At 46.2% G+C, this 25,815-nt stretch overlaps 1 protein-coding gene and 1 long non-coding RNA gene across 2 annotated transcripts; both read left to right on the forward strand.

Annotated features, from left to right (window-relative positions):
• PXMP2 (peroxisomal membrane protein 2) lies at positions 1–14,167 on the forward strand. The gene is made up of 5 exons (XM_079957338.1): positions 1–171; positions 8,497–8,601; positions 9,585–9,747; positions 11,915–12,034; positions 13,671–14,167. The coding sequence occupies exons 1-5, from the start codon at positions 62–64 to the stop codon at positions 13,737–13,739; spliced, it is 567 nt and encodes a 188-aa protein (XP_079813464.1). The 5' UTR covers positions 1–61; the 3' UTR covers positions 13,740–14,167.
• On the forward strand, positions 9,754–11,262 carry LOC307205095. The gene is made up of 2 exons (XR_013833861.1): positions 9,754–10,193; positions 10,237–11,262. It is a non-coding gene; the product is annotated as an uncharacterized lncRNA (long non-coding RNA).
• Positions 14,168–25,815: the final 11,648 nt, after the last annotated feature.

The raw sequence follows: 25,815 nt of genomic DNA on the forward strand, positions 1-25,815 counted from the left end.
ATGCGCAGTGGACCTCCCGGAGCGCTTTTTTCTTTGCTCCTCCGTCCGGCTCGTCTGCGCGATGTCTCCGGCGCTTTCCAAGCCCGAATCGGGGCCGCTGCCCCAGAAGCTGCTAGCGCGCTACTTGCTCCTGCTGCGCCTCTACCCGGTGCTCACGAAAGCCGTCTCCAGGTGCGTGGGCTGCGAACCTCGGCATGCTTTTACTCGGGAGTAAGACTCAACTCAATGGGATTTACTCCCGAGTAAACGTGTTCTGGGAACAACTGTTGCGGTTCAACTGAGTTATACTTTGAGGAGACCCGTTGGAACGAACGAAACTAAGTTAGTGATGTCCATTCACTTCAATAGGTCTACTCTGAGTAGGGCTGACATTGGATCCAATCCCCGGAAACTGCATTTGCTGCGGAGAAATACCTATTTAAGTCTGCGGGGCTTACTCCCGAGTAATCATTCAGTCAGGTGGCTGCCCAGGAACAGCCGCCTGTTACCTTAAAACTTAATTTCTTAGGAAGCAAGTCCCATTGAACTTAGTTGGGGCTTACTCCAGAGAAAGCATTTCAGAAGCCGGGTAGTCCTGTTTAGAATCATGCAGTCTTAACTCATGCGGAGCAGGACCCCATGGCATTCAGCAGGACTTACTTCTGAGTAGCCACGGTGAATTACTAATCGTGGGGTCCTAGGCATGCAAGTTCTGTTGAACTCACTGGAAATCCATTCTAAGCAAAGCAGGTTTTCACTGGAAATCCATTCTAAGCAAACTAGTTTTGTCTGTCCGTTTTTTAAGAATCTTCTTTTGCTTTTTGAAATACATGTTATTAGTTTGTTAAAATGCATGGCAGCGCTGGTGGAGGGTGATGGGAGTTGTAGCATTTCAACAGCACCAGTTTGGAGGAAGGTGGCTTAATTCTTCTGTTTGCAGAGATGGGCCAGGGCACTGTATCATTTTCTTGCAAGCAATTTCCTGACTTTGCCCTTCCTAGAACTGAGCGCTGGTTGTCACTCTCCCATGTCAAACTATTTTATCTTCTTACACTTATATGCTGCCCTTTGCCCCCAGAGCTTGTTTTGTGTTATCAACTATCGCTGTTGCCAATGGTCAGTGTGTTTATTTCATGCATCACCTCCTTGCAATACCCTTGCAAGGAAGGTTAGGTTGAGAGCAATTGGCCTGAGGTCGCCCAGAGGCTGGGTGGGGATTTGAAGCTGGTCCTCACCCCCAGACCTAGGCCGCACTCACGCTGTATATTTAAAGCTCAACTGTACCACTTTAATGTTGTTGTTTAGTCGTTTAGTCATGTCCGACTCTTCGTGACCCCCTGGACCAGAGCACGCCAGGCACTTCTGTCTTCCACTGCCTCCCATAGTTTGGTCAAACTCATGCTGGTAGCTTCGAGAACACTATTCAACCATCTCGTCCTCTGTTGTCCCCTTATCCTTGTGCCCTCCATCTTTCCCAACATCAGGGTCTTCTCCAGGGAGTCTTCTCTTCTCATGAGGTGGCCAAAGTATTGGAGCCTCAGCTTCACGATCTGTCCTTCCAGTGAGCACTCAGGGCTGATTTCCTTAAGAATGGATAGGTTTGATCTTCTTGCAGTCCATTGAACTCTCAAGAGTCTCCTCCAGCACCATAATTCAAAAGCATCAATTCTTCGGCGATCAGCCTTCCTTATGGTCCAGCTTTCACTTCCATACATCACTACTTGGAAAACCATAGCTTTTACTATACGGACCTTTGTTGACAAGGTGATGTCTCTACTTTTTAAGATGCTGTCTAGGTTTGTCATTGCTTTTCTCCCAAGAAGCAGGTGCCTTTTAATTTCATGGCTCCTGTCACCATCTGCAGTGATACTCCTGGCGATTAAAGAATCGTAGGAACTGTAGTTCTGCATGCTGAGATGTCACCTCTGCTGTATTTTTTTGGTTGGGCATGTAAAGTCTAAAAGCTGGCTTTAATTTGCATTAAAAGGTTCCATCCCAGGACCAACAGGTTTATTTGGAAATAATCTCTGGTAGTTCAACTGTTTGAAAGATCTCAACCTTCAGATTAGAAACTTCCGTGAAACTTCAGCAGCGTCTTGCAGGACTGGTTTCGCAACCTGATCCACTAGGCTGAACAGAACAGGATTTTCCCAACTCCACATTGCATTGTTGTGGAAGCCAGATCCTAAGCCTGAGAAACTGGTCTTAACTGAGCTGAAAAGGGCTTATGCACGCAAGTATCCTTATGTAGAGGGACGCAGGTGGCGCGGTGGGTTAAACCACAGAGCCTAGGACTTGCCAATCAGAAGGTCGGCAGTTCGAATCCCCGCGACGGGGTGAGCTCCCGTTGCTCAGCCCCTGCTCCTGCCCACCTAGCAGTTCGAAAGCACGTCAAAGTGCAAGTAGATAAATAGGTACCACTCCGGCGGGAAGGTAAACAGCGTTTCTGTGCGCTACTCTGGTTCGCCAGAAGTGGCTTAGTCATGCTGGCCACATGACCCGGAAGCTGTACACCAGCTCCCTTGGCCAATAAAGCGAGATGAGCGCCGCAACCCCAGAGTCGGCCATGACTGGACCTAATGGTCAGGGGTCCCTTTACCTTTATGCTTATGTAGGATAATAGCCTTAGCCTGCACAGCATTCCCAGCTGGGCGCAAGAGTTGTTTCGTGATGGCAGCCCTGTTTAGGGAAGTTTTTAATGTCTCATGTTTTATTGTGCTTTTCGTTCTGTTGGGAGCCACCCAGAGTGGCTGGGGAAACCCAGCCAGATGGGCGGGGTGTAAATAATAAATTAATAGTATTATTATATTTTTATTGTCGATGATTTCTGAAATGAATTGTCAGCATGCTTATTCTGCCCTAAGCCTTGGCAGGACACATAAAAGGAAGCACTTCAAACGGTGCTTAGTTAAACTGTGGAACTCACTCCCACAAGACGCAGTGGTGGCCTCCAACTTATATAACTTTAAAAGAGGGTGGACAAATTCATGCTAGCCACAGTTGGAGGCAGCAATGCTTCTGAATACTATCTGCTGGGAACCACAGGTTGGGAGAATGTTGCTCTTGTGCTCAGGTCCTGCTGGTGGGTTTCCCCCAGGCATTTCGGCGGCCACTGTGAGAGCAGGAGGCTGGACTAGGTGGGCCAGTGACCTGACCCACCAGGCTCTCCTTATGTTCTTAATACAAGGTTTTAGTCTCTAAGGTGCTTTGAGACTCTGCATGATCTGAAGCTTCTTTGCCTCGTTGTTCTGTGGGAGTAAGGGTGTTCTCTCAGGTTGGCCACCGCCTGCATTGCTTCAGTTTCCACACTCTTAGCAAAGAAATGGGGTCAAAGCTTTGGGGTGCGAATGTTCCGTGGGGAGCTATACTTGTTCTGTTGGGAGCCGCCCAGAGTGTTGGGAGCTGCCCAGAGAGTCAGGTCCAGTATACCTGAAGGAGCGCCTCCACTCCCATCGTTCTGCCCGGACACTGAGGTCCAGTGCTGAGGGCCTTCTGGAGGTTCCCTCACTGCGAGAAGCCAAGTTACAGGGAACCAGGCAGAGGTCCTTCTCGGTAGTGGCACCCGCCCTGTGGAACGCCCTCCCACCAGATGTCAAAGAGAAAAACAACTACCAGACTTTTAGAAGACATCTGAAGGCAGCCCTGTTTAGGGAAGCTTTGAATGTTTAACAGACCACTGTATTTTAATACTTTGTTGGAAGCCGCCCAGGGTGGCTGGGGAGACCCAGCCAGATGGGCAGGGTATAAATAAATTATTATTATTATTATTATTATTATTATTATTATTATTATTAAGCGTTGAAAACAGGCTTTCTAATGAGCTGGGTCATGTCCAGCTTCCTTCATGTAGCTGTTAATTCCATTTCCCCAGAGTTTGCCTAACTGCTAATTCCCACATTGTGCTTGAGCTTTCACATGGCATAAAAGCCACTTCTGGAAAACTAATGTGATATATAGCATGTTTAACACTCATTTCCATGTTCCTTGATTCCGGGGGGGGGGGGGGGGGGAATCCATCGGTAGTCCTCGTAACCTGGGACTATTATTATTAACCTGGCATCATCATCATCATCATCCCACCTTTCCCCCCAGACCAGGACGCAAGGCATCTTACACAAATTAAAGCTAGACAGATAAAATACAAATAGCTAAAATCATATAAAAAGTAATCTTTAAAAAGTAATTAAACTAGAATAGAGTTTAAACAGTATATAACACAAATCTATTGAAATACAGATAATAAAAACAGCACAGCACTCTTAAAAGTCCTTTCATTAGAAAGAAAAAGAAAAAAAAAGACAGTTCGCAAAGGCCTGTGGGAATAAAACGGCCTTTGCATGCTGGCAGAAAGAGAACAAGGACGGAGCCAGTCTAGCTTTTCCTGGGAGGGAGTTTCACAGTCTGGGAGCAGCCACCAAGAAGGCCCTTTTCTGTGTGCCCAGCAAGAGCGCCTGTGTGGGTGGTGGGATTAAGAGAAGGGCCTCCTCCGGAGTTCTCGGAAATCAGGAAAAATCCTATAACAGAAGCACAAAGGGCAGAGGATTAGCATCATGCCCACTGATGTGAGGGTGATTCTGTGTGACTTATCAGTCAAAAAGCTGCAGTTCCAGATAAAGTCACAAGATATAGGGCACAATATACAAATGGAAGATTGGGGAAAGTTATGGAAAAATAATTTAAAATTTACAGATTGTATATTGCTGAAAGAGAATTACAGTGGTACCTTGGGTTACATATGCTTCAGGTTACATACGCTTCAGGTTACAGACTCTGCTGACCCAGAAATATTACCTCGGGTTAAGAACTTTGCTTCAGGATGAGAAGAGAAATCATGCAGTGGCGGTGCAGTGACAGTGGCAGGCCCCATTAGCTAAAGTGGTGCTTCAGGTTAAGAACAGTTTCAGATTAAGAACGGACCTCCGGAACGAATTAAGTACTTAACCCGAGGTACCACTGTATATGAAAATGATGTATAGATGGTATATTACACTGGTGAAAATGGCAAAAATGTATTGAAAAAGTTCCAACGTGCTGAAAATACAAAGAAAAGGAAGGTACCTTTTTCATATGTGGTGGAATTGTAAAATAATTAGAAATTATTGGGATATGATTTATAATGAAATGAAAAAAACGTTCAAGATAACCTTTGTTAAAAAGACCAGAAGCGTTTTTATTAGGTATTGTAGGTCAAGATTTACCAAAAGACAAGAAGAATCTATTTATGTATGCGACAACAGCGGCTAGAATTTTATTAGCTCAAAGATGGAAAAGCGATGAAATATCAATGAAAAACAATAGCAAGAAAAGTTGATGGAATATGCTGAAATGGCGAAGCTAACGGAGGGACTCAAAGATAAGGACAACCATGACTTCAAAAATGATTGAGAACCTTTTATGATGTATTTACGGAAACAATGCATTGAAATGAACTCACTTGCAGGATTCGAGTAATACACTTACAATAGACAAATATAAATAGAAAATAGAAAAATGAGGTTAAAATGTTAAGAACAGACTAACAATGTACAACGTTCATTTTAGTACATAAGGCATATAAATTATATGCAGAAGAAATAAATACAGTGGTGCCTCGTTCCGGAGGTCCGTTCTTAACCTGAAACTGTTCTTAACCTGAGCACCACTTTAGCTAATGGGGCCTCCTGCTGCCGTCGTGCCGCCGGAGCACGATTTCTGTTCTCATCCTGAAGCAAAGTTCTTAACCCAAGGTACTATTTCTGGGTTAAAAGAGTCTGTAACCTGAAGCGTCTGTAACCTGAAGCGTCTGTAACCTGAAGCGTCTGTAACCTGAAGCGTCTGTAACCGAGGTACCACTGTATGCTATAAACCAGAAAGAGAAGTTGGGGGGAGGGGGGTTAACTGAAAATGTAAAATATAATTTGAATTTTTGATTATGCTAAAACTTGTTGTAAAATCTTAATAAATATATTTTTTTAAAAAAACAACTGCAGTTCCATGACGCAACAAGCACCGCAGTGCGAAACGAAAGTTCGAAAATGGGATAGAAGCTCTTGCCTTATAATCAGAAGAGCAAATGCAATGCTCCCCAAAGCTGAATGTATCCTCTGGCTGAATAGATGACTTTCTTTGACAGAGTATTGAGCAAAAAGTGCTTGAGTTCTCAAGGGCTCATTTGGGTCCCCTTGCCATCCATCTCTTGAGAGCTCTTGCAGATCTCAAGATGAAGGGGTTGGGAGTATTTCCAAATGCCAGTAACCCACGCTTCTGTTGATCTTTTTGTGTTTTGCACAGGGGCTCACCTGGAGAAAGGGGTGGGGCAGAAATTAGATTCCTTTCTCATATCATAGAATTGTAGAGTTGGCAGGGACCCTGAGAATAATCCAGTCCAACTCTCTGCAGTGCAGGAATATGCAGGGCTCGAACCTGCAACCTTGGCATTATCAGCACCACACTCTAGCCCAGGCATAGGCAAGCTCGGCCCTCCAGATGTTTTGGGACTACAACTCCCATGATCCCTCATGGGTCAGGGATGATGGGAATTGTAGTCCCAAAAAATATCTGGAGGGCCAAGTTTGCCTATGCCTGCTCTAGCCAACTGAGCTATCCAGGTTAAAAGCAAACCTTCCCGAAATCACACTTTCCGGAACAATGCATGAACCGAAACTCAGCCATCCGTTGAAATTCGTGCTTCTCTGAATTTTGCAATCTGGTTCTCCAACCAAGTAATGTGCTCAGAGATACATTGACTAGGGTAAAGTGTGGGAAGAAACGCATACGTCAGAGAAACTGACATAAAAAAAATGTGTTCTGTTAGATTGCACCAGGTTGGGCAAAGCTAAATGAGATGGACCTTTGGTCTGGTCCAGCAAGGCTGCTGTTAAATCCTGTACGAGTTGTAGAAGTGTGTTAATAATCTCCCCAAGTAACCTACAATTGCATGAACTGACTCACTCTGAGATTCCGAGCAGTTATGATACAGGCCTCTGTGTTTACGAAGCCAGTTTGCCAAATTCCTCTTCTTTGAACCTGGGATTTTAACTAGATTTTAACGCTAGAACTCGTGGACATCCTATATATAATTTTTTTAATTAGTTTTTTAACATATCATTTTCAACGGTAAATAAACATACTTTTACATCTTATTCATTTTTTTTTTTACTTCCATCAGTCCTGTCTGAAAATTTTCCAATCTAATCTCTTAGTATGCATTTCTTATTTTCCCTATTCACATTTCAAACTCATAACCAATATCTCTATCTTTTTCTACTTTGTAACACTTCATATATTTCTCCTTACAAAACTTCTTCTAGTCCTACTAGCGAAATTTGTTGATTGCAGTTGCTCTTCAAATAATTCATATACTTCTTCCAATCTTCTGTAAATCTCTGGTCCCGCAGGTTTCGAATCCTTCCTGTCAATTTGTCCAATTCTGCATACTCCATTAATTTTGTCTGCCATTCTTCTTTTGTCAGAATTTCTTCTTGCTTCCATTTCTGGGCTAACAATACTTTTGCCGCTGTTGTTGCATATAAGGACAGTTTGACATCTTGTCTATTAATGTCTTGGCCTATAATACCGAGTAAAAATGCTTCTGGTAGAACTCGTGGACATCCTGTGAAGATTGGAAGATTCGGGACTGAGAAAAGAAATGACTTAGAATCATAGAATCATAGAATCATAGAGTTGGAAGAGACCACAAGGGCCATCGAGTCCAACCCCCTGCCAAGCAGGAAACACCATCAGAGTACTCCTGACATATGGTTGTCAAGCCTCTGCTTAAAGACCTCCAAAGAAGGAGACTCCACCACACTCCTTGGCAGCAAATTCCACTGTCGAACAGCTCTCACTGTCAGGAAGTCCCTCCTAATGTTTAGGAGGAATCTTTTTTCTTGTAGTTTGGAACCATTGCTCCGTGTCCGCTTCTCTGGAGCAGCAGAAAACAACCTTTCTCCCTCCTCTATGTGACATCCTTTTATATATTTGAACATGGCTATCATATCACCCCTTAACCTCCTCTTCTCCAGGCTAAACATGCCCAGCTCCCTTAGCCATTCCTCATAAGGCATCGTTTCCAGGCCTTTGACCATTTTGGTTGCCCTCCTCTGGACACGTTCCAGTTTGTCAGTGTCCTTCTTGAACTGTGGTGCCCAGAACTGGACACAGTACTCCAGGTGAGGTCTGACCAGAGCAGAATACAGTGGCACTTATTCGATTAGCGCATAATTAAACTGTGGAACTCGCTGCCACAGGAGACAGGGATGGCTAGACCAATTCATGAATGAAAGGACTATTGATCGCCATTAGCCACAATGGCCTCTCCATCATTGGAAGACAGCAAATGCTTCTGAATACCAGTTGCTGGAAACCACAGGAGGAGAAAGTACTATTGTGCGCTGGTCTGACTTGCAGGTTTCCCTTTGGGGCATCTGCTTGGCCACTGTGAGAGCAGGATCCTGATCCAGCAGGCTCTTCTCATGAGTGGCTTTGTTGCTTGACCCAGGCTGGCCTCTGAGACGCTCTCTCTTTACCTCCCTGTAGTGCGGTCCTCTCAGCCCTTGGGAGTTTCCTGGCTCAGATCATCGAGAAGAACCAAAAGAAAAGAGGTCTGGATTTGGCTGGTCCTTTGAGGTTCTTCATCTATGGGTAAGTGTGGGGGCCAGAATGGGGCCCTATTCTTCCGAGGGTGGATCTGGACAGGTTTGCAAAGCATGCTGTGCCCGCTTGGAAATATAGGGAGGTTGGCAGGGCCACAGCCAGATTTCACACGCCACATAGTTAAACTGTGGAACTCACTGCCACTGGAGGTAGAAAGGGCCACTAACTCGGATGGCTTTAAAAGAGAATAAGGCTACCGATAGTTACTATCCGAGGCAGTAACACTTTTGAATGCAGTTTCCTGGAAACTGCAGATGGGTCTAGTGCCCTTGTGCTTGGGTTGTTCTTGGATCCTGCTTCTCACTGTGAGAAAAGGCTGTTGGACTAGATAGACCATGGACCACAACCAGCAGTACAGCTCCTTTGACATTCTTAACCAGCACAATTGGAATTTTGCCTGGGGGGGGGGTGCAACAAGGATGCCCCTTTCCCCATATACATTGCAACCACTGACCTGCAGCCAAATATTTATCTGGCAATGGCTGCCCTTTAGAGCCCCCTGCCCATCGTTGGCACCCTCCAAATGCCCCTCGCTGCTCTCTTTTTTGGTGAGCGCTGAAAACAATTTTTGCTTAGGCCAGCTGAGCCAGACATGTTGAATTGACACATGTTTTATTCTTTGTTAGCTGCTATTGATTTTAATCACCCGTTGAATGCTTTTGAATTCCAGTTTTTTTTAAAAATCATTTTTAACATCGGCTCAGAGGTTTTCTGATGACCAGGGTTGTGATGTAGTAAAATAATCTTGCAAAATAGTGAACAATCCCTTCTCCTCTTAGCAGCCAGGAGGTTGCATGATATCACAGCAGCTCAGCGAATGGGGGAAGCTTATGGGTTTTGTTGCTGGGGTTTAAACTGTCTGGAGCCGAGTTTTTACAGTTAAGCTGATATTTTTTGAAGAGGCAGAATGGTGTCTGTATGAACAATGTACAATCTCCCTTCCTGCCCCCTCCCCCTTCCTGCTTTTCCAGGTTTTTCTTCACTGGGCCACTGAGCCACTATTTCTACCTCTACTTGGAGCGATGGTTCCCATCGGATGTGCCAGTTTCCATCGCCAAGAGACTCCTGCTGGACCGGCTTGTGGTTGCCCCAGCCTTCCTAGTGCTTTATTACTTCGTCATGAACCTGCTGGAGGTATATCCCTGGGTCTGCCCTGTGATGGAAAGGCTTGTGCCCATCAGCTCGAATCAGGGTGGCGGTGACGGTGGCTGTATGTGGAGCAAGCTTTTCTCCTCTTGCTCAGGAGGGTAGTGAATGTCAGGAGTTCAGCCTACACTCGAGTAGGACCTTGGCAGAGACACATGCCCGACTGGCATGTTCCCTCCCTCCTGGTCGATCTTTCGAGAGCTTTATAAGCTTTCTTCAGCCCGAACATCACAGCGACCGATGCCAACCGACACTGGCACACTTAGGGATCCGCAGAGTTTGCGCATCATGCGTAACAGACCTCAGCAACTCAGCGTTTTGGCTAATCTACTTTATTTACATATAAACACACACAGAGCACTGCAACATGGCTCCCTCTCTAGCATCAGACAGCAAAAAGAAAAAGAACAAAGGACAATACTTCACAGAACACAGTAACACAAATATCTTGTCTCCATCACTTCCCGCTCTGTGGAGTCAAAACATACCACGTCATGTGAAAGACAAACAATCCTATGACTGCAATAACAGAGCAGGAATGCTAACAGTGAAGTGTAGGTGGGTTCCCATAAGGCAAGGCACATTGATAACAGCAAGAACCATTCTTGAAATAACAGAACTGGGCAACAGGGGCAAAACAACTACTTATATACGTTTCTGAAGGCCTGGGCCACTCCCACTCCCAACATGATTGGCTGTCTAAACTTCCAAGCTGCGAATTGTGACTCAAGAGTTTTAAGGGCCAATGGCAGAAGCCCAAATCCTGAAATGTTCTGTGATTGGATATCATGTTTTGAATCAGAACACAGGGCCTCAGAATCCTTAGTCCAGACTCAAGCACAGGCAAACACAGACCACTGAATACATAACAGGTAGGACCCGAACGAAGGGCTTCAAGATACAAGAAAGGTGATTCCAAGTAAATGCCAGGAAGAACTTTCAGACTGTAAGAGACGTCTGACAGTGGAGTTTGTGGATTCTCATTCACTGGAGGTTTTTAAGCAGGGTCTGGGTAGCCACCTGTTGTGGGTGCTTTAGAGATTCTTGCATTGCAGGGGGTTGGACTAGATGACCGTTAGGGTCCCTTCCAACTCTACAATTCTATGATTCTAAAAAGCGAATCCCTGAACAACGTAGGTCCAGGGTACCTCAGGGACCGGCTGAGCCCTTATATCCCAACTAGATCGCCAAGATAATCTGCAGGAGCACCACTGGTCATTCCTCAAGTTGCTAAGGCTCATTAGACAACAATAAGAAACAAACAAACAACAGCAATAACCTTTAGTATCGTTGGTCCAGGCTTGTGGAATATCTTGCCGGTAGAGATTCAGCAGGCATCTTATTTTAAACACCTGCTGCAGACTTTTCTGTTCTGTCAGGCTTGCTATGCGAGCAATTAAGAACGCATCCTTCAGGCAATGATGTCCGTTTTATACGGTTTTAGCTTAGTTTATTATTGCTCTGTTTTTCTTTTAATGATATAGCAGTATACACTTCTTCTTTTTTTAAAAAAGAAATAAATAAAATGTAAACGACTTGGTTTTTGCTGATAAAGTGGTGCTATAAACCTTGCTGAATAACTTATGTGAATCCCACACCAGTTGTTTCTCTCTCTTGGCCTGAGCTGCCTCACAGGACTGTTGTGAGGCTAGAATGCCAATAATAATAATAATAATTAATTATCCCACCCATCTTGCTGGGTTTCCCCAGCCACTCTGGGCAGCTCCCAACAGAATATTAAAAACACAAGAAAACATCAAACATTAAAAACTTCCCTAAACAGGGCTGCCTTCAGATGTCCTCTAAAAGTCAGATAGTTGTTTATTTCCTTGACATCTGATGGGAGGGCGTTCCACAGGGCAGGCGCCACCACCAAGAAGGCCCTCTGCCTGGTTCCCTGTAACCTCACTTCTCGCAGGGAGGGAACCGCCAGAAGGCTGTCAGCTGGACCTCACTGTCCGGGTAGAACGATGGAGGTGGAGACGCTCCTTCAGGTAAACTGGGCCGAGGCATTTAGGGCTTTAAAGGTCAGCACCAACCTTGGGATCTGGGTTGGCTGGGACTTGAACCACTGCAGAAAAGGTGCAGGACATCCCCCTGGTCCACCCCCCCTCCCTCGAGGCCTCCTCTGGCTCAGTTTATCCATGTCTTTCAGGGGAAGGATACCTCTGCTTTCGTCAAAAGGATGAAATCCAGCTACTGGACATCCCTCAAGATGAACTGGAAGGTGTGGACGCCGGTCCAGTTTATCAATCTGAACTACGTGCCTATGCAGGTGAGAGGACTCGCTTTTCGGTCGGGGGGGGGGCGGTTCCCACTCCGTGGGGTGCTGAGCCGTGGGGGGGGGGGGGAGAGACCCACACGATTCCCTCCACGTGCCCCAGGCATTCAGTCCTCGCATGCATGTCTCCCAAGCGGTTCAGGGTACATCCATGAAAGTATCAGTCCTCTTAGAGCTGGGATAACCGGGAGCTTCCAGATGCTGGACTCCAAATCCCATCAGCTCTAGCCAGCATGAAGGGCAGCCGTGAATGATGGGAGTTGGAGGCCACCGACACCTGGAAGGCCACAGGTTTCCCCCATCTCTGAACTTATAGTGCATCTGGTGTTATGAAAGGTAGCCATGGCCGTAGCTCAATGAGAAGGCAACTTCCTTGTGCCGGCTTCTATCCTTAGCCCTGAGAGAGCTGCTGCCAGTCAGTGCAGACAGTGCTGTGGGAAATGGGCCAATGGCCAGTGGCCTGACTCGGTAAGTCAGCTTCCCGTGTCTTAAAGGGAATGGCTGTAGCTCAGTTGTAGAGCCATGAGGCAAGGTGAGGAGACTGCCTCAGGCAGCAGAATCCACTAGTGCAGCAGATCCCAATGTAGATCTTTATCTCTCCCCTTGTTCCTGATGTAGAATCATAGAGCCATAGAATTTTTAGACTTGGGAGGGACCCTGAGGATCATCCAGTCCAGTGTTTCCCAAACTTTGTTGTTGGACTGCAACTTCCATCATCCCTAGCTAGCAGGACCACTGAATAATACTACTACTACTACTAATAATAATTTATTATTTATACCCCACCCATCTGGCTGAGTTTCCCCAGTCACCCTGGGCGGCTCCCAATCGAGTGTTAAAAACAATACAGCATTAAATATTAAAAACTTCCCTGAACAGGGCTGACTTCAGATGTCTTTTGAAGATAGGATAGCTGCTTATTTCCTGAAGGGAAGGTGTTCCACAGGGTGGGCGCCACTACCAAGAAGGCCCTCTGTCTGGTTCCCTGTAACCTCACTTCTCGCAATGAGGGAACTGCCAGAAGGCCCTCGGCGCTGGATCTCAGTGCTGAACGATGGGGGTGGAGACGCTCCTTCAGGTATACTGGACCAAGGCTGTTTAGGGCTTTAAAGGTCAGCACCAACACTTTGAATTGTGCTGCATTCTGGATTAATTGCAGTTTCCGGGCCACCTTCAAAGGTAGCCCTACGTAGAGCACACTGCTGTAGTCCAAGCGGGAGATAACTAGAGCATGCACCACTCTGGCAAGACAGTCTGTGGGCAGATAGGGTCAGCCTGGATGATGGGAGTTGTAGTCCAACAACAGCCGGAGACCCAAGTTTGGGAAATGCTGATCCTAGTCCAACCCCCTGCAGTGCAGGAATAGGCATCTGTTTCCCCACAGGGATCAAACCTGCAACCTTGGCGTTATCAGCACCACGCTCTAACCCATGTAGATCTTCACCCACCCTTTCTTCCCTGCCAGGGAAGGGCTCCATTTTGTGGTTTGCCAGAATGCCTTGGGCTAGCCCTGGGTAGAGCCTCTGTTTTGCATGCAGAAGATCCCGGGTTCAGTCCCCGACAGCACCTCCAGGGAGGTGAATGTGGTAGGTCAGAACTTAAATTCTAACCAAATTCCTCCTCAACACAGTTCCAGGTGCTGTTTGGGAACCTGGTGGCCCTCTTCTGGTTTGCCTACCTGGCCTCTGTGAAGAAGTGACCCTGCAGGAGCTGATGGTCGAAGAAGAAGCTGCCCTTCATGCTTGATAAAGTTGCCTGCCGGGGCAGGCAGCGGAGAACGAGGGACTGTGCTTAGAGAACTGATTTGCTGCCTGCCGTTGCACAGTTACTGTCCGACACTCTTCTGCTCCTTGAGGAAAGCAGGGATGGGAATGGGATGCGCTGTGCCATCTTCCAGCTGGGTCCTTCTGGGCCCTGTCACTTTAACAATCACATCTGGTACACTACGTTTATTAATTTTGTTTCTCATTTCTTAACGTTTAGTTTTTCTGGGGGGGACAGAATGGTGCTTTAATGGGAATGGTTTAAAAAATGTGTACTGGAATTGGGAAAACCAGCACAAGCCATTTTATGTGCGTGTTTTTAAAAGAAATAAAATTGAGAAGATTAATCTCTTAAACGATAAAAGGGGGAAATTACTGGTTTTGTTGAAGAGGTGAGATACCTGGCTAGGGGGTTGGGGGAAGGATGTGTGAAAAGGATTGCAAGTCTATTGTGAGCTGAAGGTGAGCCAGCAAAGTGAGGCAGCTGCAGAAAAGGCGAATGCAATTTTTAGGCTCCATTAACAGCAACCTCAGATATGCAGAAGGACACAACTTTGATGGCAGAAAGTGAGAAGGAATTAACGAACCTCTTAATGAGGGTGAAAGAAGAGAGTGCAAAATATGGTCTGAAGCACAACGTTAAAAAAAACGAAGATCATGGCCACTGGTCCCATCACTTCCTGGCAAATAGAAGGGGAAGAAATGGAGGCAGTGAGGGATTTTACTTTCTTGGGCTCCATGATCACTGCAGATGGTGACAGCAGTCACGAAATTAAAAGACGCCTGCTTCTTGGGAGAAAAGCAATGACAAACCTAGACAGCATCTTAAAAAGCAGAGACATCCCCTTGCCAACAAAGGCCCGTATTTTATAAACCAGAAGACTCACTTCCGGGTTTCGATTGTTTGGGAGCTGATTTGTTTGGGAGCCAAGGCATTTGAGATCCAAGGTACGACTGAATAATAAGCAAAAGGAAAAAGAAAGATTAAAACACACATCAGCATTCTGCATGACTGCATCATAAGCTAAATATTTTTAGCAGGTGCCAAAAACAGAGCAGGGAAGACCAGTGTGATTGTTATGGCTAGAGACATGGGAGGCCATGCTCAAATCTCCATTCTGCCAAGAAGCTCCCTGGTTGAACTTGGGCCAGTCGCCATCTCCCAGCCTAGCCTACCTCTCAGGGCTTGTGGAGAGGCTAAAATGGGAAGGAGGAGCACCATGCTCCTTGGAGGAAAAGGTGTTGAACTAAATAAATAAATGTGCCTGCCTGCCTGATGTCAATAGGCAGGGAGTTCCAAAGTTCACATGCTGCCAAACTAAAAGATTTTTTTCTTACAAATGTGGAAGCGCTATTACACGACAGCTGTAACTATGCCAGTTCCGCTTATTTGCTGAATATATGCAAAATAGTACAGTGGTACCTCGGGTTACATACGCTTCAGGTTACAGACTCTGCTAACCCAGAAATATTACCTTGGGTTTAAGAACTTTGCTTCAGGATGAGAACAGAAATCGTGCTCCGGCGGCGCGGGGGCAGCAGGAGGCCCCATTAGCTAAAGTGGTGCTTCAGGTTAAGAACAGTTTCAGGTTAAGTACAGACCTCTGGAACGAATTAAGTACTTAACCTGAGGTACCACTGTAGTAATATTCTGCCTCTTAATGTTGCTTATTGAGCCGTTTTTTTTAAAAAAAATAAGCTATTGTCAGGGGCTCAGGAGCAGAGGCACAGGGAAGAGAGGAGATGGAGAGCGAAGGGGAAGAATCCGAGGGGAGCGTAGGAGAAGAGGACAGTGGACCGAGGGATTCCATGAGCCTCTCCAGCGAATCGGAAGATTCACAGAAGGGGGCGCCAGTGGCCAGGGGTAGGGGGTTCCCAAGGGGAACGCCCCAGGAGCAAGGAGGCAGCAGGGACTCCCAGAGCAGTAGTTGGAAATCAGGACCAGCTTCCCCACCAGAGCAGAGTGGGGGGGAAGAGTCCCAAGGATCGGGGCCAGTGCATTCCCCACCAGGGAGAGAAGATGAGGCAGGGCTGACCACGCCTCCATCAGAAAGTCGGACAACGGAGGGGAGGTCAGATCCGGCCAGTATCCCGGAAGAGGGAAGCAGTGACCGAAGTAGTGTAACGGTTAGGAGAAAGGTCACTGGGTTGGCGCGAGAGGCAAGTTCAAATGTACAGGAGCGCGGGACAGCAGAGAATGAGGATTGGGAACCGGGTCCTAAAGCCCGCAGGAGGCAGGGGGAGGAGCTAAGCGACTCAGTGTCGGAAGAGTCCAGAAAGGGCAATGCCCCAGCGGGCAGGAGGACCCAGAAGAGGAGAGAGCAGCGGAAAAGGTGGAGCAGGGCTAGGATCTTAAACTGGTGTCAGAGGGGAGGAGACTCAGACGGGACTTCGCCGATCTAGGGTTTAAGATGTAGGGCTGCGCGCTGTGGCTTTAAAATGGAAATTGAACTTCAATAAAGACTTTTGTACATTACGACAGCCTAGCGTTGGTCCTCTGTGAGCTGTGACCTAGAGGCAGCTCTGACAGCTATGTTAGGGTTTATAGAGAAAAATACAAAGCTTAATATCAAATATATTTCCCCCTTTTTTATCCAAACTAAGACTTTGTTCTAAATACAATCAAAGCATAAAGAAGAAGAAAAAGGGAGAGTGAAATGAAGAAGAGTAGAAAAGAGGTTCGAAGAGAAAGATGGAATAAAATCCAGAAAGTAAAGAGTTTCCCATTCTTCATCTGTCCACTGTATATAAACAATATTCACTTCATCCTTGAGACTGTTTCTGGTGGGCTTTCCCAGCTCCCCCAAATCTGCTTGCCATTTAACCCCATAAAGCCCGCATCCCATTTTGGAACAAGAGCCAGCAGCTGGACCCAGTTGATATTAAACACCCAATGGGTATTCTGCTGATCTGCAGGCTTCTGTTCTTTTTTTCACCAATGAAAGAAGCTTCACATTAAACTGCAACAGGATATTGGTGGGGTCAGGGCTTGGAGGGACGGCAAGAATCTGGTTCCCCTATTAGCATGAAGGCAGATGAGAAAGTGTGTGTGTGTGGGGGGGGTGCATTTCAGATGTTAGAAGAGAAGCAGGAACACTTTACTCCAGCCACTTTCTCCATGGCATGCAACATTTTATAAAATTAAGTCAAAATATCCAGAAGCTGTGCCTCTTGTAAACTGGCCTTGTCAGTTTCTCTGTTCCGTTGATTTGTACTTTGGTATGTAATACAGCGAAACATTACAATAGCGAAACAAAAAAATAATGCAAAACGCCTGAGTAATGCTGAAAGCATCTAAAAACATTTATAACACTGTCACAATATCTTCACAGCTAATAATCACAAATTTGCCAGTAGGGATGGGAGATATATCGTCCAAAATCAGTTTGAAGTCTGTGTTGCGTTATCAGTTTCATAATTTTTGGCTTCTCTATGTAGCTTGAATCGTGGGTGCGTGCTATGCAAAAATCACAATGTGGGAAAAACCGTGAGGCCAGCTAATGCCTCTACATAGCTCCATCCATATTTCAGACATTGTGATATATCAGTATATCACAATGTTACCTGGCGATATGATGTTGAAAACCAGATATTGCCCGGCCCTGGTTGCCAGGAACGGTATCTTTATATCAGTGCAGGTAATACAAATCTACTATACTGTCTGGCTTGCCTAGTGCTCTTGCATGGAATGTGTCCTTTTAAAATGCACCTGTGGGTTATTTGTGGGGCCTGCCTGGTGTGCATAGTGTGCATAGGAATTCGTTCATTCCCCCCCCATATAGTCTGGCCCCCCACAAGGCCTGAGGGACAGTGGACTGGCCCCCTGCCTAAGAGGTAAAAAGGTAAAGGTAAAGGGACCTCTGACCATTAGGTCCAGGCATGGCCGACTCTGGAGTTGCGGCGCTCATCTCGCTTTATTGGCCGAGGGAGCCGGCGTACAGCTTCCGGGTCATGTGGTCAGCATGACTAAGCCGCTTCTGGTGAACCAGAGCAGCACACACCGTTTACCTTCCCGCCGGAGCAGTACCTATTTATCTACTTGCACTTTGACGTGCTTTCGAACTGCTAGGTTGGCAGGAGCAGGGACTGAGCAACGGGAGCTCACCCCGTCGCGGGGATTCGATCCGCCGACCTTCTGATCAGCAAGTCCTAGGCTCTGGTTTAACCCACAGCGCCACCCGCATCCCTGCCTAAGAGGTAAAAGGTAAAGGTACCCCTGCCCGTACGGGCCAGTCTTGACAGACTCTGGGGTTGTGCGCCCATCTCACTTAAGAGGCCAGGGGCCAGCGCTGTCCGGAGACACTTCCGAGTCACGTGGCCAGCGTGACATCGCTGCTCTGGCCAGAGCCAGAGCCAGAGCCAGAGCCGCACACGGAAACGCCGTTTACCATCCCGCTGGTAAGCGGTCCCTATTTATCTACTTGCACCCGGAGGTGCTTTCGAACTGCTAGGTTGGCAGGCGCTGGGACCGAGCAGCGGGAGCACACCCCGCCGCAGGGATTCGAACCACGACCTTTCGATCGGCAAGCCCTAGGCGCTGAGGCTTTAACCCACAGCGCCACCTGCGTAGGCACAGGCAAATTGGTGGCCACTCTGTGCCTCTCTTCTCTGTGATGAGGCTGCCTTATTCTGTTATGGGTCTGCAGAGCTCATGCTCTTGCTGCTGGATCGGATCCAGATCGACACCAAGAAGGGGAGCAATATTTTGCCCATGGCCTTTTGAGGAAAAGGAGTGACTGTTGCTCAGCTCTACCACCAGGTGTCAACCTTGCTCCACTTAAAGGCCAGCAAAGAGTTTCTAAGCGTTCGGGGAAATCGGCAGCAAAACTCTGCTTCTCCAGAAAGCAACCACGGTGGTACATCCTATTTATTTAGGAACTTAAAAGGATTTCCTGCAGCAGGGCATAGTGTGAGGAATGGAGGGTGCAACTGAGGGACTGCGTGGGCCAGGAACCATGAAAGGGTTAATAAAATTTAGCATTGATATAACCGTTTCCAAGCGCGCAATAGGTGTCGTTCAAATACAACAGCCTTGTAAGGTAGGCCAGTATTATACTCATTGTTGCAGATGGAGGGCTGATAAGAGAAGGGCATGGCTCAAAGTCTTCATAGTTAGAGGACGCATTCAAACAGAGACCTCCTGATCAATGCTTCAAGTTTCAAAGCCAGTGTGGTTCATATCTAACCCCCTGTCTAGTGGGAGAAGGCCAGCAGCCCAGCCATGGCTTGGCTCATTTGCTTGAGTGACCTGTAGCAAATATTCTGCAGGCACCTTAAGAAGAACCTATTCTGGGCTTGTGGTGTGGCTTGGTGATGGTAAGGAAGCCTTTTAATGTGTAATGCTTTATTGTGTTTTTATATCTGTTGGAAGCCGCTAATAATAATAATAATAGTAATAATAATAATAATAATAATAATGGTACCATCACCGGGGGCCGCCTGATTGGCACTGACTCGTGACAGGGCCTTTTGGGTGGTGGCTCCCCAGCTGTGGAATGCCCACTCTAGAGAAGCGTGTCTGTCTTTGTCATTTGTTGATTTCTAGGAGGAATTCCTGGGAGCCCTGGGATCACTGCATTGAAGGATGTTTTAAGTTATTTTTCATTGATAATAATAATAATAATAATAATAATAATAATAATAATAATAATAATTGTATTATTTATACCCCACCCATCCAGCTGGGTTGTCCCAGAGACTCTTTTAGACCCCAAGCCGTGGTTAACAATTTCATTGGCCTGCATCCCAACTGAGTTACTTTCAGAGAAGACCCACTGAAACGCCCATGGATTTCAAGGAGTCAACTCTATGAGTCTGACTTAGAGACAACCCACAATATTGATACGGCCGTTGAGAGCTAGATGTCGAGCCATAGCGAAGAAAAGAATGAATAATGAAATGAATGGTTTGGATTGGAATACCCTCTTTGCGTCATCGACAGAAAGGACTGTTTACTTTCCAAGTCATCGATTTTTCTGCCTGTGGCTCATGTATGTAACACAAGCTTATCAGCCGTAGCAGCTGAATGGAACTAGCATGTGAGAAGCAGGATAACTCTGGACACCAAACACTTTGGAGATTGGGTCCTAGGGGAAGGCTATAGCTAGAGCGTGAGCTTTCCATGCAGAAAGCTTGAGGTTCAACCACTGCCTAAAACATTGGAGAGCTGCTGCCAGTTGGTGCAGACAATACTGACCTGAAACAACAACGAACTTCTGGTTATGTGAAACATATTCAATAAATACACAAGACGTAACCGGCTGTACGTTTGTATAAATAAGGTATACTATCCATTGTATTAAAGGGATGCAGGTGGCGCTGTGGGTTAAACCACAGAGCCTAGGACTTGCCGATCAGAAGGTCGGCGGTTCAAATCCCCACGATGGGGTGAACTCCCGTTGCTCGGTCCCTGCTCCTGCCAACCTAGCAGTTCGAAAGCACGTCAAGTGCAAGTAGATAAATAGGTACCACTCCGGTGGGAAGGTAAATGGCATTTTCGTGTGCTGCTCTGGTTTGCCAGAAGTGGCTTAGTCATGCTGGCCACATGACCCGGAAACTGTATGCCGGTTCCCTCGGCCAATAAAGCGAGATGAGCGCTGCAACCCCAGAGTCAGCCACGACTGGACCTAATGGTCAGGGGTCCCTTTACCTTTATCCATTGTATTAAATTGTAAATTTCAACAGAAGTAGCTCATAAAGTTTAACAAGAAAAGCAGAAGATCCTATTCCACCTGTCTGTTCCGACTACTGTGCTATAAGATCCACTGTCCTGTGATACCATATATGAGTTTGTACTACTGATGAAGCCCAGGACGGTGAAACAAGGCTAATATTATGGAAATCCTTGTCTTAGACTCTATGAAAGGATTCTGTGGAAGTGTATCAACCTTTCGTGTGGATTATTGGACTCTATGAACAGACAGGTGGAATAGACACTTACACATATATGGACCTTATGCATGAACTGATTAGAGAATGAACTGGGTCTTCTGCTTTTTTCATTGAACTTTATGAACTACTTCTGTTGAAATCTACAACTTAATACAATGGATAGTATACCTTATTTATTCAAATGTACAGCTGGTTACGTCTTGTGTGTTTATTAAATTATAGACAATACTGACCTGGACAGGCCAATGGTCTGACTTGGTAGAAGCCCTGTTTGAAATTAGCCAGGTGCCAGGAGCGTTTTGCACCTGGCTATCAACCACTTGCACCTGTACTATTACACCCTATTTTATTCACTGATGAGTAAGTGTGACCAGGAGGGCCACCATTTTTGCTTCTGGTTTTGACTGTATTTGACTACGAAAGGATTTGAACCACTTAAGGTATTCTCAAATTAAAATGCAGGAAGTTACATCCTTAAAAATGGGAAGTTCTAAAAAATCTTCCACAGGCAAGGTTATCCATTGTTTCCACAGCTGTATGACTGTCTTGATATAATTAAGTTCTTAGTTAAATAATTTTATTTTTTTAAACTAAAACCACTTGAAACCAAGTGAAGATGCCTGGGCGCCAGGATAGCACCTGACATCCAAATCTGGAGGTGCATGCCTGGGGATCCTTGGATCTTGACCATTTTCACACACTAGCACCGCATCCTGTAGAATTCTATGTTTTACCTGCACAACCAGAATGACTTTCTGGAACCAAAATGCTTTTTCAGTGCAGCCTGAGCAGGAGCAGTCAGCGTTAAGAAAAAGAGGTTAGAATGGACCAAGATATATGTGGACTGTCCCTGGATCAAGCGACTTTTCTTCCTTAGGTTTTTAAATTAGCTCAAGGCTGTCATCTGAACTAGCCAGATGTTTAACTGAGAATCAATCGCAGACCATCATTTGAAAAGTAAGACTTTAGAGCTTTCTTACACCCAATTGGAAAATACAGTCAAACCTCGGATCCTGAACGCCTGTTTCGGAACGCTTTGGTTCCCAAATGCCGAAAACCCAGAAGTAAATGCTCCGGTTTTTTAACGTTTTTTTGGAAGCCGAATGTCCGACGTGGCGTCTGCTGAGAGCAGGAAAATCCTGCAACCAGTCGGAAGCTGCTACAGTGGTACCTCGGGTTAAGTACTTAATTCGTTCCGGAGGTCCGTTCTTAACCTGAAACTGTTCTTAACCTGAAGCACCACTTTAGCTAATGGGGCCTCCTGCTGCTGCCGCGCCGCCGGAGCACAATTTCTGTTCTCATCCTGAAGCAAAGTTCTTAACCCGAGGTACTATTTCTGGGTTAGCGGAGTCTGTAACCTGAAGCATATGTAACCTGAAGCTTATGTAACCCGAGGTACCACTGTATTCGGTTGTCAAACCTTTTGGAAGCTGAACGGGCTTCTGGAATGGATTACGTTCAACAACTGAGGTTTGCCTGTAGACATTCTGTTTTGGCAACCATAACCTTGGTTTAAGGAGCCATTTGGTGTGTAATAATAATACAGTGGTGCCCCGCAAGACGAATGCCTCGCAAGATGAAAAACTCGCTAGACGAAAGAGTTTTCCATTTTTTGAGGTGCTTCGCAAGACGAATTTCCCTATGGGCTTGCTTCGCAAGACGAAACGTCTTGCAAGTTCTTGCGAGTTTGTTTCCTTTTTCTTAAAGCCGCTAAGCCGTTAATAGCCGCTAAGCCGCTAATAGCTGTGCTTCGCAAGACGAAAAAACCGCAAGATGAAGAGACTCGCGGAACAGATTAATTTCATCTTGCGAGGCACCACTGTAATAATAATGTATAATTTATACCCCGCCCATCTGGCTGGGCTTCCCCAGCCACTCTGGGTGGCTTCCAAAAAAAATATTAAAATACTGTAATACATCAAACATTAAAAGCTTCCCTAAACAGGGCTGCCTTCAGATGTCAAATCAAAATCAAATATCTTTAATACGGTCAATGACCAGAAAAGCCTTCAGATGTCTTCTAAAAGTCTGGTAGTTGTTGTTCTCTTTGGCATCTGGTGGGAGGGCATTCCACAGGGAGGGTGCCACTACCGAGAAGACCCTCTGCCTGGTTCCCTGTAACTTGGTTTCTCGCAGTGAGGGAACCGCCAGAAGGCCCTCGGAGCTGGACCTCAGCGTCTGGGCAGAACGATGGGGGTGGAGACGCTCCTTCAGATATACTGGGCCGAGGCCGTTTAGGGCTTTAAAGGTCGGCAGCAACACTTTGAATTGTGCTCGGAAACGTGTAGCTTATTTATCTTGAGTTTCTAACACTGGGTAGAAGGCAGCTTTCTATCTTCCTAAATAGGAGGTGTGAGAGGGCCGGAAAAGGGGACTCCCTCCATCGCAGGGAGGAAGCAGAAGGCAGAACCACAGTCAGAAACTGAAAAGTTGGAGCTTGGTATTCCTTTGGATAAATTTGCAGCCGGGACAGATCTTGAACTGGGAGCCTGGGTGTTGCTGATCACATGCTCCCCACCCCTCCCCGGCCGCTGCAGTTTTAAAGCAAGATATTTTGGGCTGCACAGATGCTGATTCCAACGCTCAAATCTTTAAAGCTTATCAAAAACCTACTCTCTGTCCCCCCCACTCACTTTCCCCTCCCTAGTTTGGAGCCCTGAACATTCTTAACCACCAAGATCTTCTTATGTATAATAAACACAAAAAGGTCTCTCTTCCCAGATTTCCTGCTAAACCCAGAGATGATTATAAGCTAAATCCCTTGCATATGGTGCCGTACTTTGCTAAAAAGTTGCAGCGCTGCCTTAGGCAGATTAACCCCTTCCCTGCACCTTTGTCAGGCCAGACTTGTCACAATAACATCTCCAAGGAGCACCAAGGCCTCTCGTGGGATGAGGGTCCAGGTCAGAACCAGACGGCTGTTCTACCTGCATGGAAAGCTATGTGTATGTCAAGCAGATGAAGCGAATGTCCTATTGGCCATAGAATTCAGCTTCCAGAGAATCTACGGTTTCTTGGATTTAAACTACTGAGCAAGTTTCTAGTCCCCATTTCTGGGAAAATACGCTTGAAAGGGGGCCAGGCCTGCTGAAATTTCTGGTGTTATTTATTTATTTATTTAGATATACAGTGGTACCTTGGGTTACATACACTTCAGCTTACATACGCTTCAGGTTACAGACTCCGCTAACCCAGAAATAGTGCTTCAGGTTAAGAACTTTGCTTCAGGATGAGAACAGAAATTGTGCTCCGGCTGCGTGGCGGCAGCAGGAGGCCCTATTAGCTAAAGTGGTGCTTCAGGTTAAGAACAGTTTCAGGTTAAGTATGGACCTCCGGAACGAATTAAGTACTTAACCTGAGGTACCACTGTACATACCGTATTGACCTGAACATAAGCCATACCTGAATATAAGCAGCACCTTTAAAATTGAAGGGGGAGGGGGAGAAAAAAAGACAATACTTGAATATAAGCCACTCCCTTACAATTATGCAGGCACTAACACCCATAAATGGCAAATGTAGACGAAAATCCTACGGGTACTAGAGAGGACCCGCAAGTGGGTTAAACACCTGTTCATAGCACCATAAATGCAAATAAAAAATCAATACTGCACTGTAAAATACGGGGAAAGCGATGAATGACATTAGAATTAATTGCACAACAGTCTCAAGCTCACAAATCGGCAATAAAACATTTTTTGTTCTATTTCACCGTATGTCTGTTTCAGCAGCGATATCGTAAAAGCCCATTTTTGTAAGGTTGCGGATTTAAGCCACACTTTAACTTTTAGTGCAGCTTATATTCAGGCCATATGGGGTGTGTGTGTGTGTGTGTGTGTGTGTGTGTGTGTGTGTGTATCGCCTGTAAGTGGTTTTATGTAAGATGTTCATTTAAAAATAGCATTAAAAACAACAGACATAATAAAATTACCAAAATAATAGATAAGCTCAACAGATTATTAAAAATAAATAAATAGCAAAATTACATGTCTGGGAAGGCTTGCGTTAGAAAACAGAAGTTTTTAGAAGGCCTCACAAACAGTACATTGAAGGTGCTTGCCTTCAAGGGGCAGGGAGTTCCACAGGGAAGGTACTATCACACTTAAAGAGCGATTTTTCCCCTAGTGGTTGCTGTATAAGCTTTTCTGAAGGAATTGAGGCAGCTTCAGCACCCTGGCTACTCCATGCTCTTCCCAACGACCACCAGAACAAATTCTGGGAAAGTGTTTTTTGGGGTGGTGGTGGTGGTCTTTTTAATCACAGAATGAATTAGACAAATATACCAATTATACAATTTGCTCAGACCTGCAGAATTGATGGATTGTGTACAGCTCAGAAAGGCGAAACGTGAGGCTGTCAGAGGGGAGTTCAGAATGGAGGAAAGGAGACTGAGCTGGGCCTGGGGGTAACCCGTGAAATGAGGTCCAGGACCGGTTCAGAATTTGAAGGTTCCGCTGGGAGTCAGTCCAACAGGGCCAAGGCAGGACACGAGGCAGGAAACCAGGCAAGGACAGGTACAGGCTCTCAGGCAGGATCTAGCATACAACAATGTTGCTCCCGCAACCTGGGGCAGGGTCCAACAGCCTTTTATCTTTGTTGGGGTAGTGGCTGGTCCTGATCCCCTGGCGACTCACCTCCCTGTTTTGCCCGAAGGCGAGCACTCCTCCTGCGAGTACTCAGGTCTCTCCTTCTCTCAGACCTTAGCCTCTGCAGCTTGGGAGACGTCGGTGGGTTACTAGACCCAGGGACCGCCTCAGCCTCCCCTGACCCAACTGGTAGTGGAGCAGCTGTAAGTGATGGCCCAGGGTTAGCGGAGTCTGTAACCTGAAGTGTATGTAACCTGAAGTGTATGTAACCTGAGGTACCACTGTACTAGTCACAATGGTTATCTTCTACCCCCAGCATCAGGGGCAGTATACCTTTGAATCCCAGTTGCTGCGACTCGCAAGTAGGGGAGATTTGCTCAGGTCCTGTTTGTGTGCTCCCTATAGGGGCATCTAGTTGTCCCCCCTGTGAGACTAGAGAGGCCACAGGCCTGATCCAGTAGCTATGCTCTCCTTCGGAAGGACATCTTGAATGGGGAGGAAAAACAGGAGACAAGACCCCTTAACTTAGGAGAAA

Source organism: Podarcis cretensis (genome assembly GCF_951804945.1).
Source record: "Podarcis cretensis genome assembly, chromosome: 16".
Classification (NCBI taxonomy): Eukaryota; Metazoa; Chordata; class Lepidosauria; order Squamata; family Lacertidae; genus Podarcis; species Podarcis cretensis.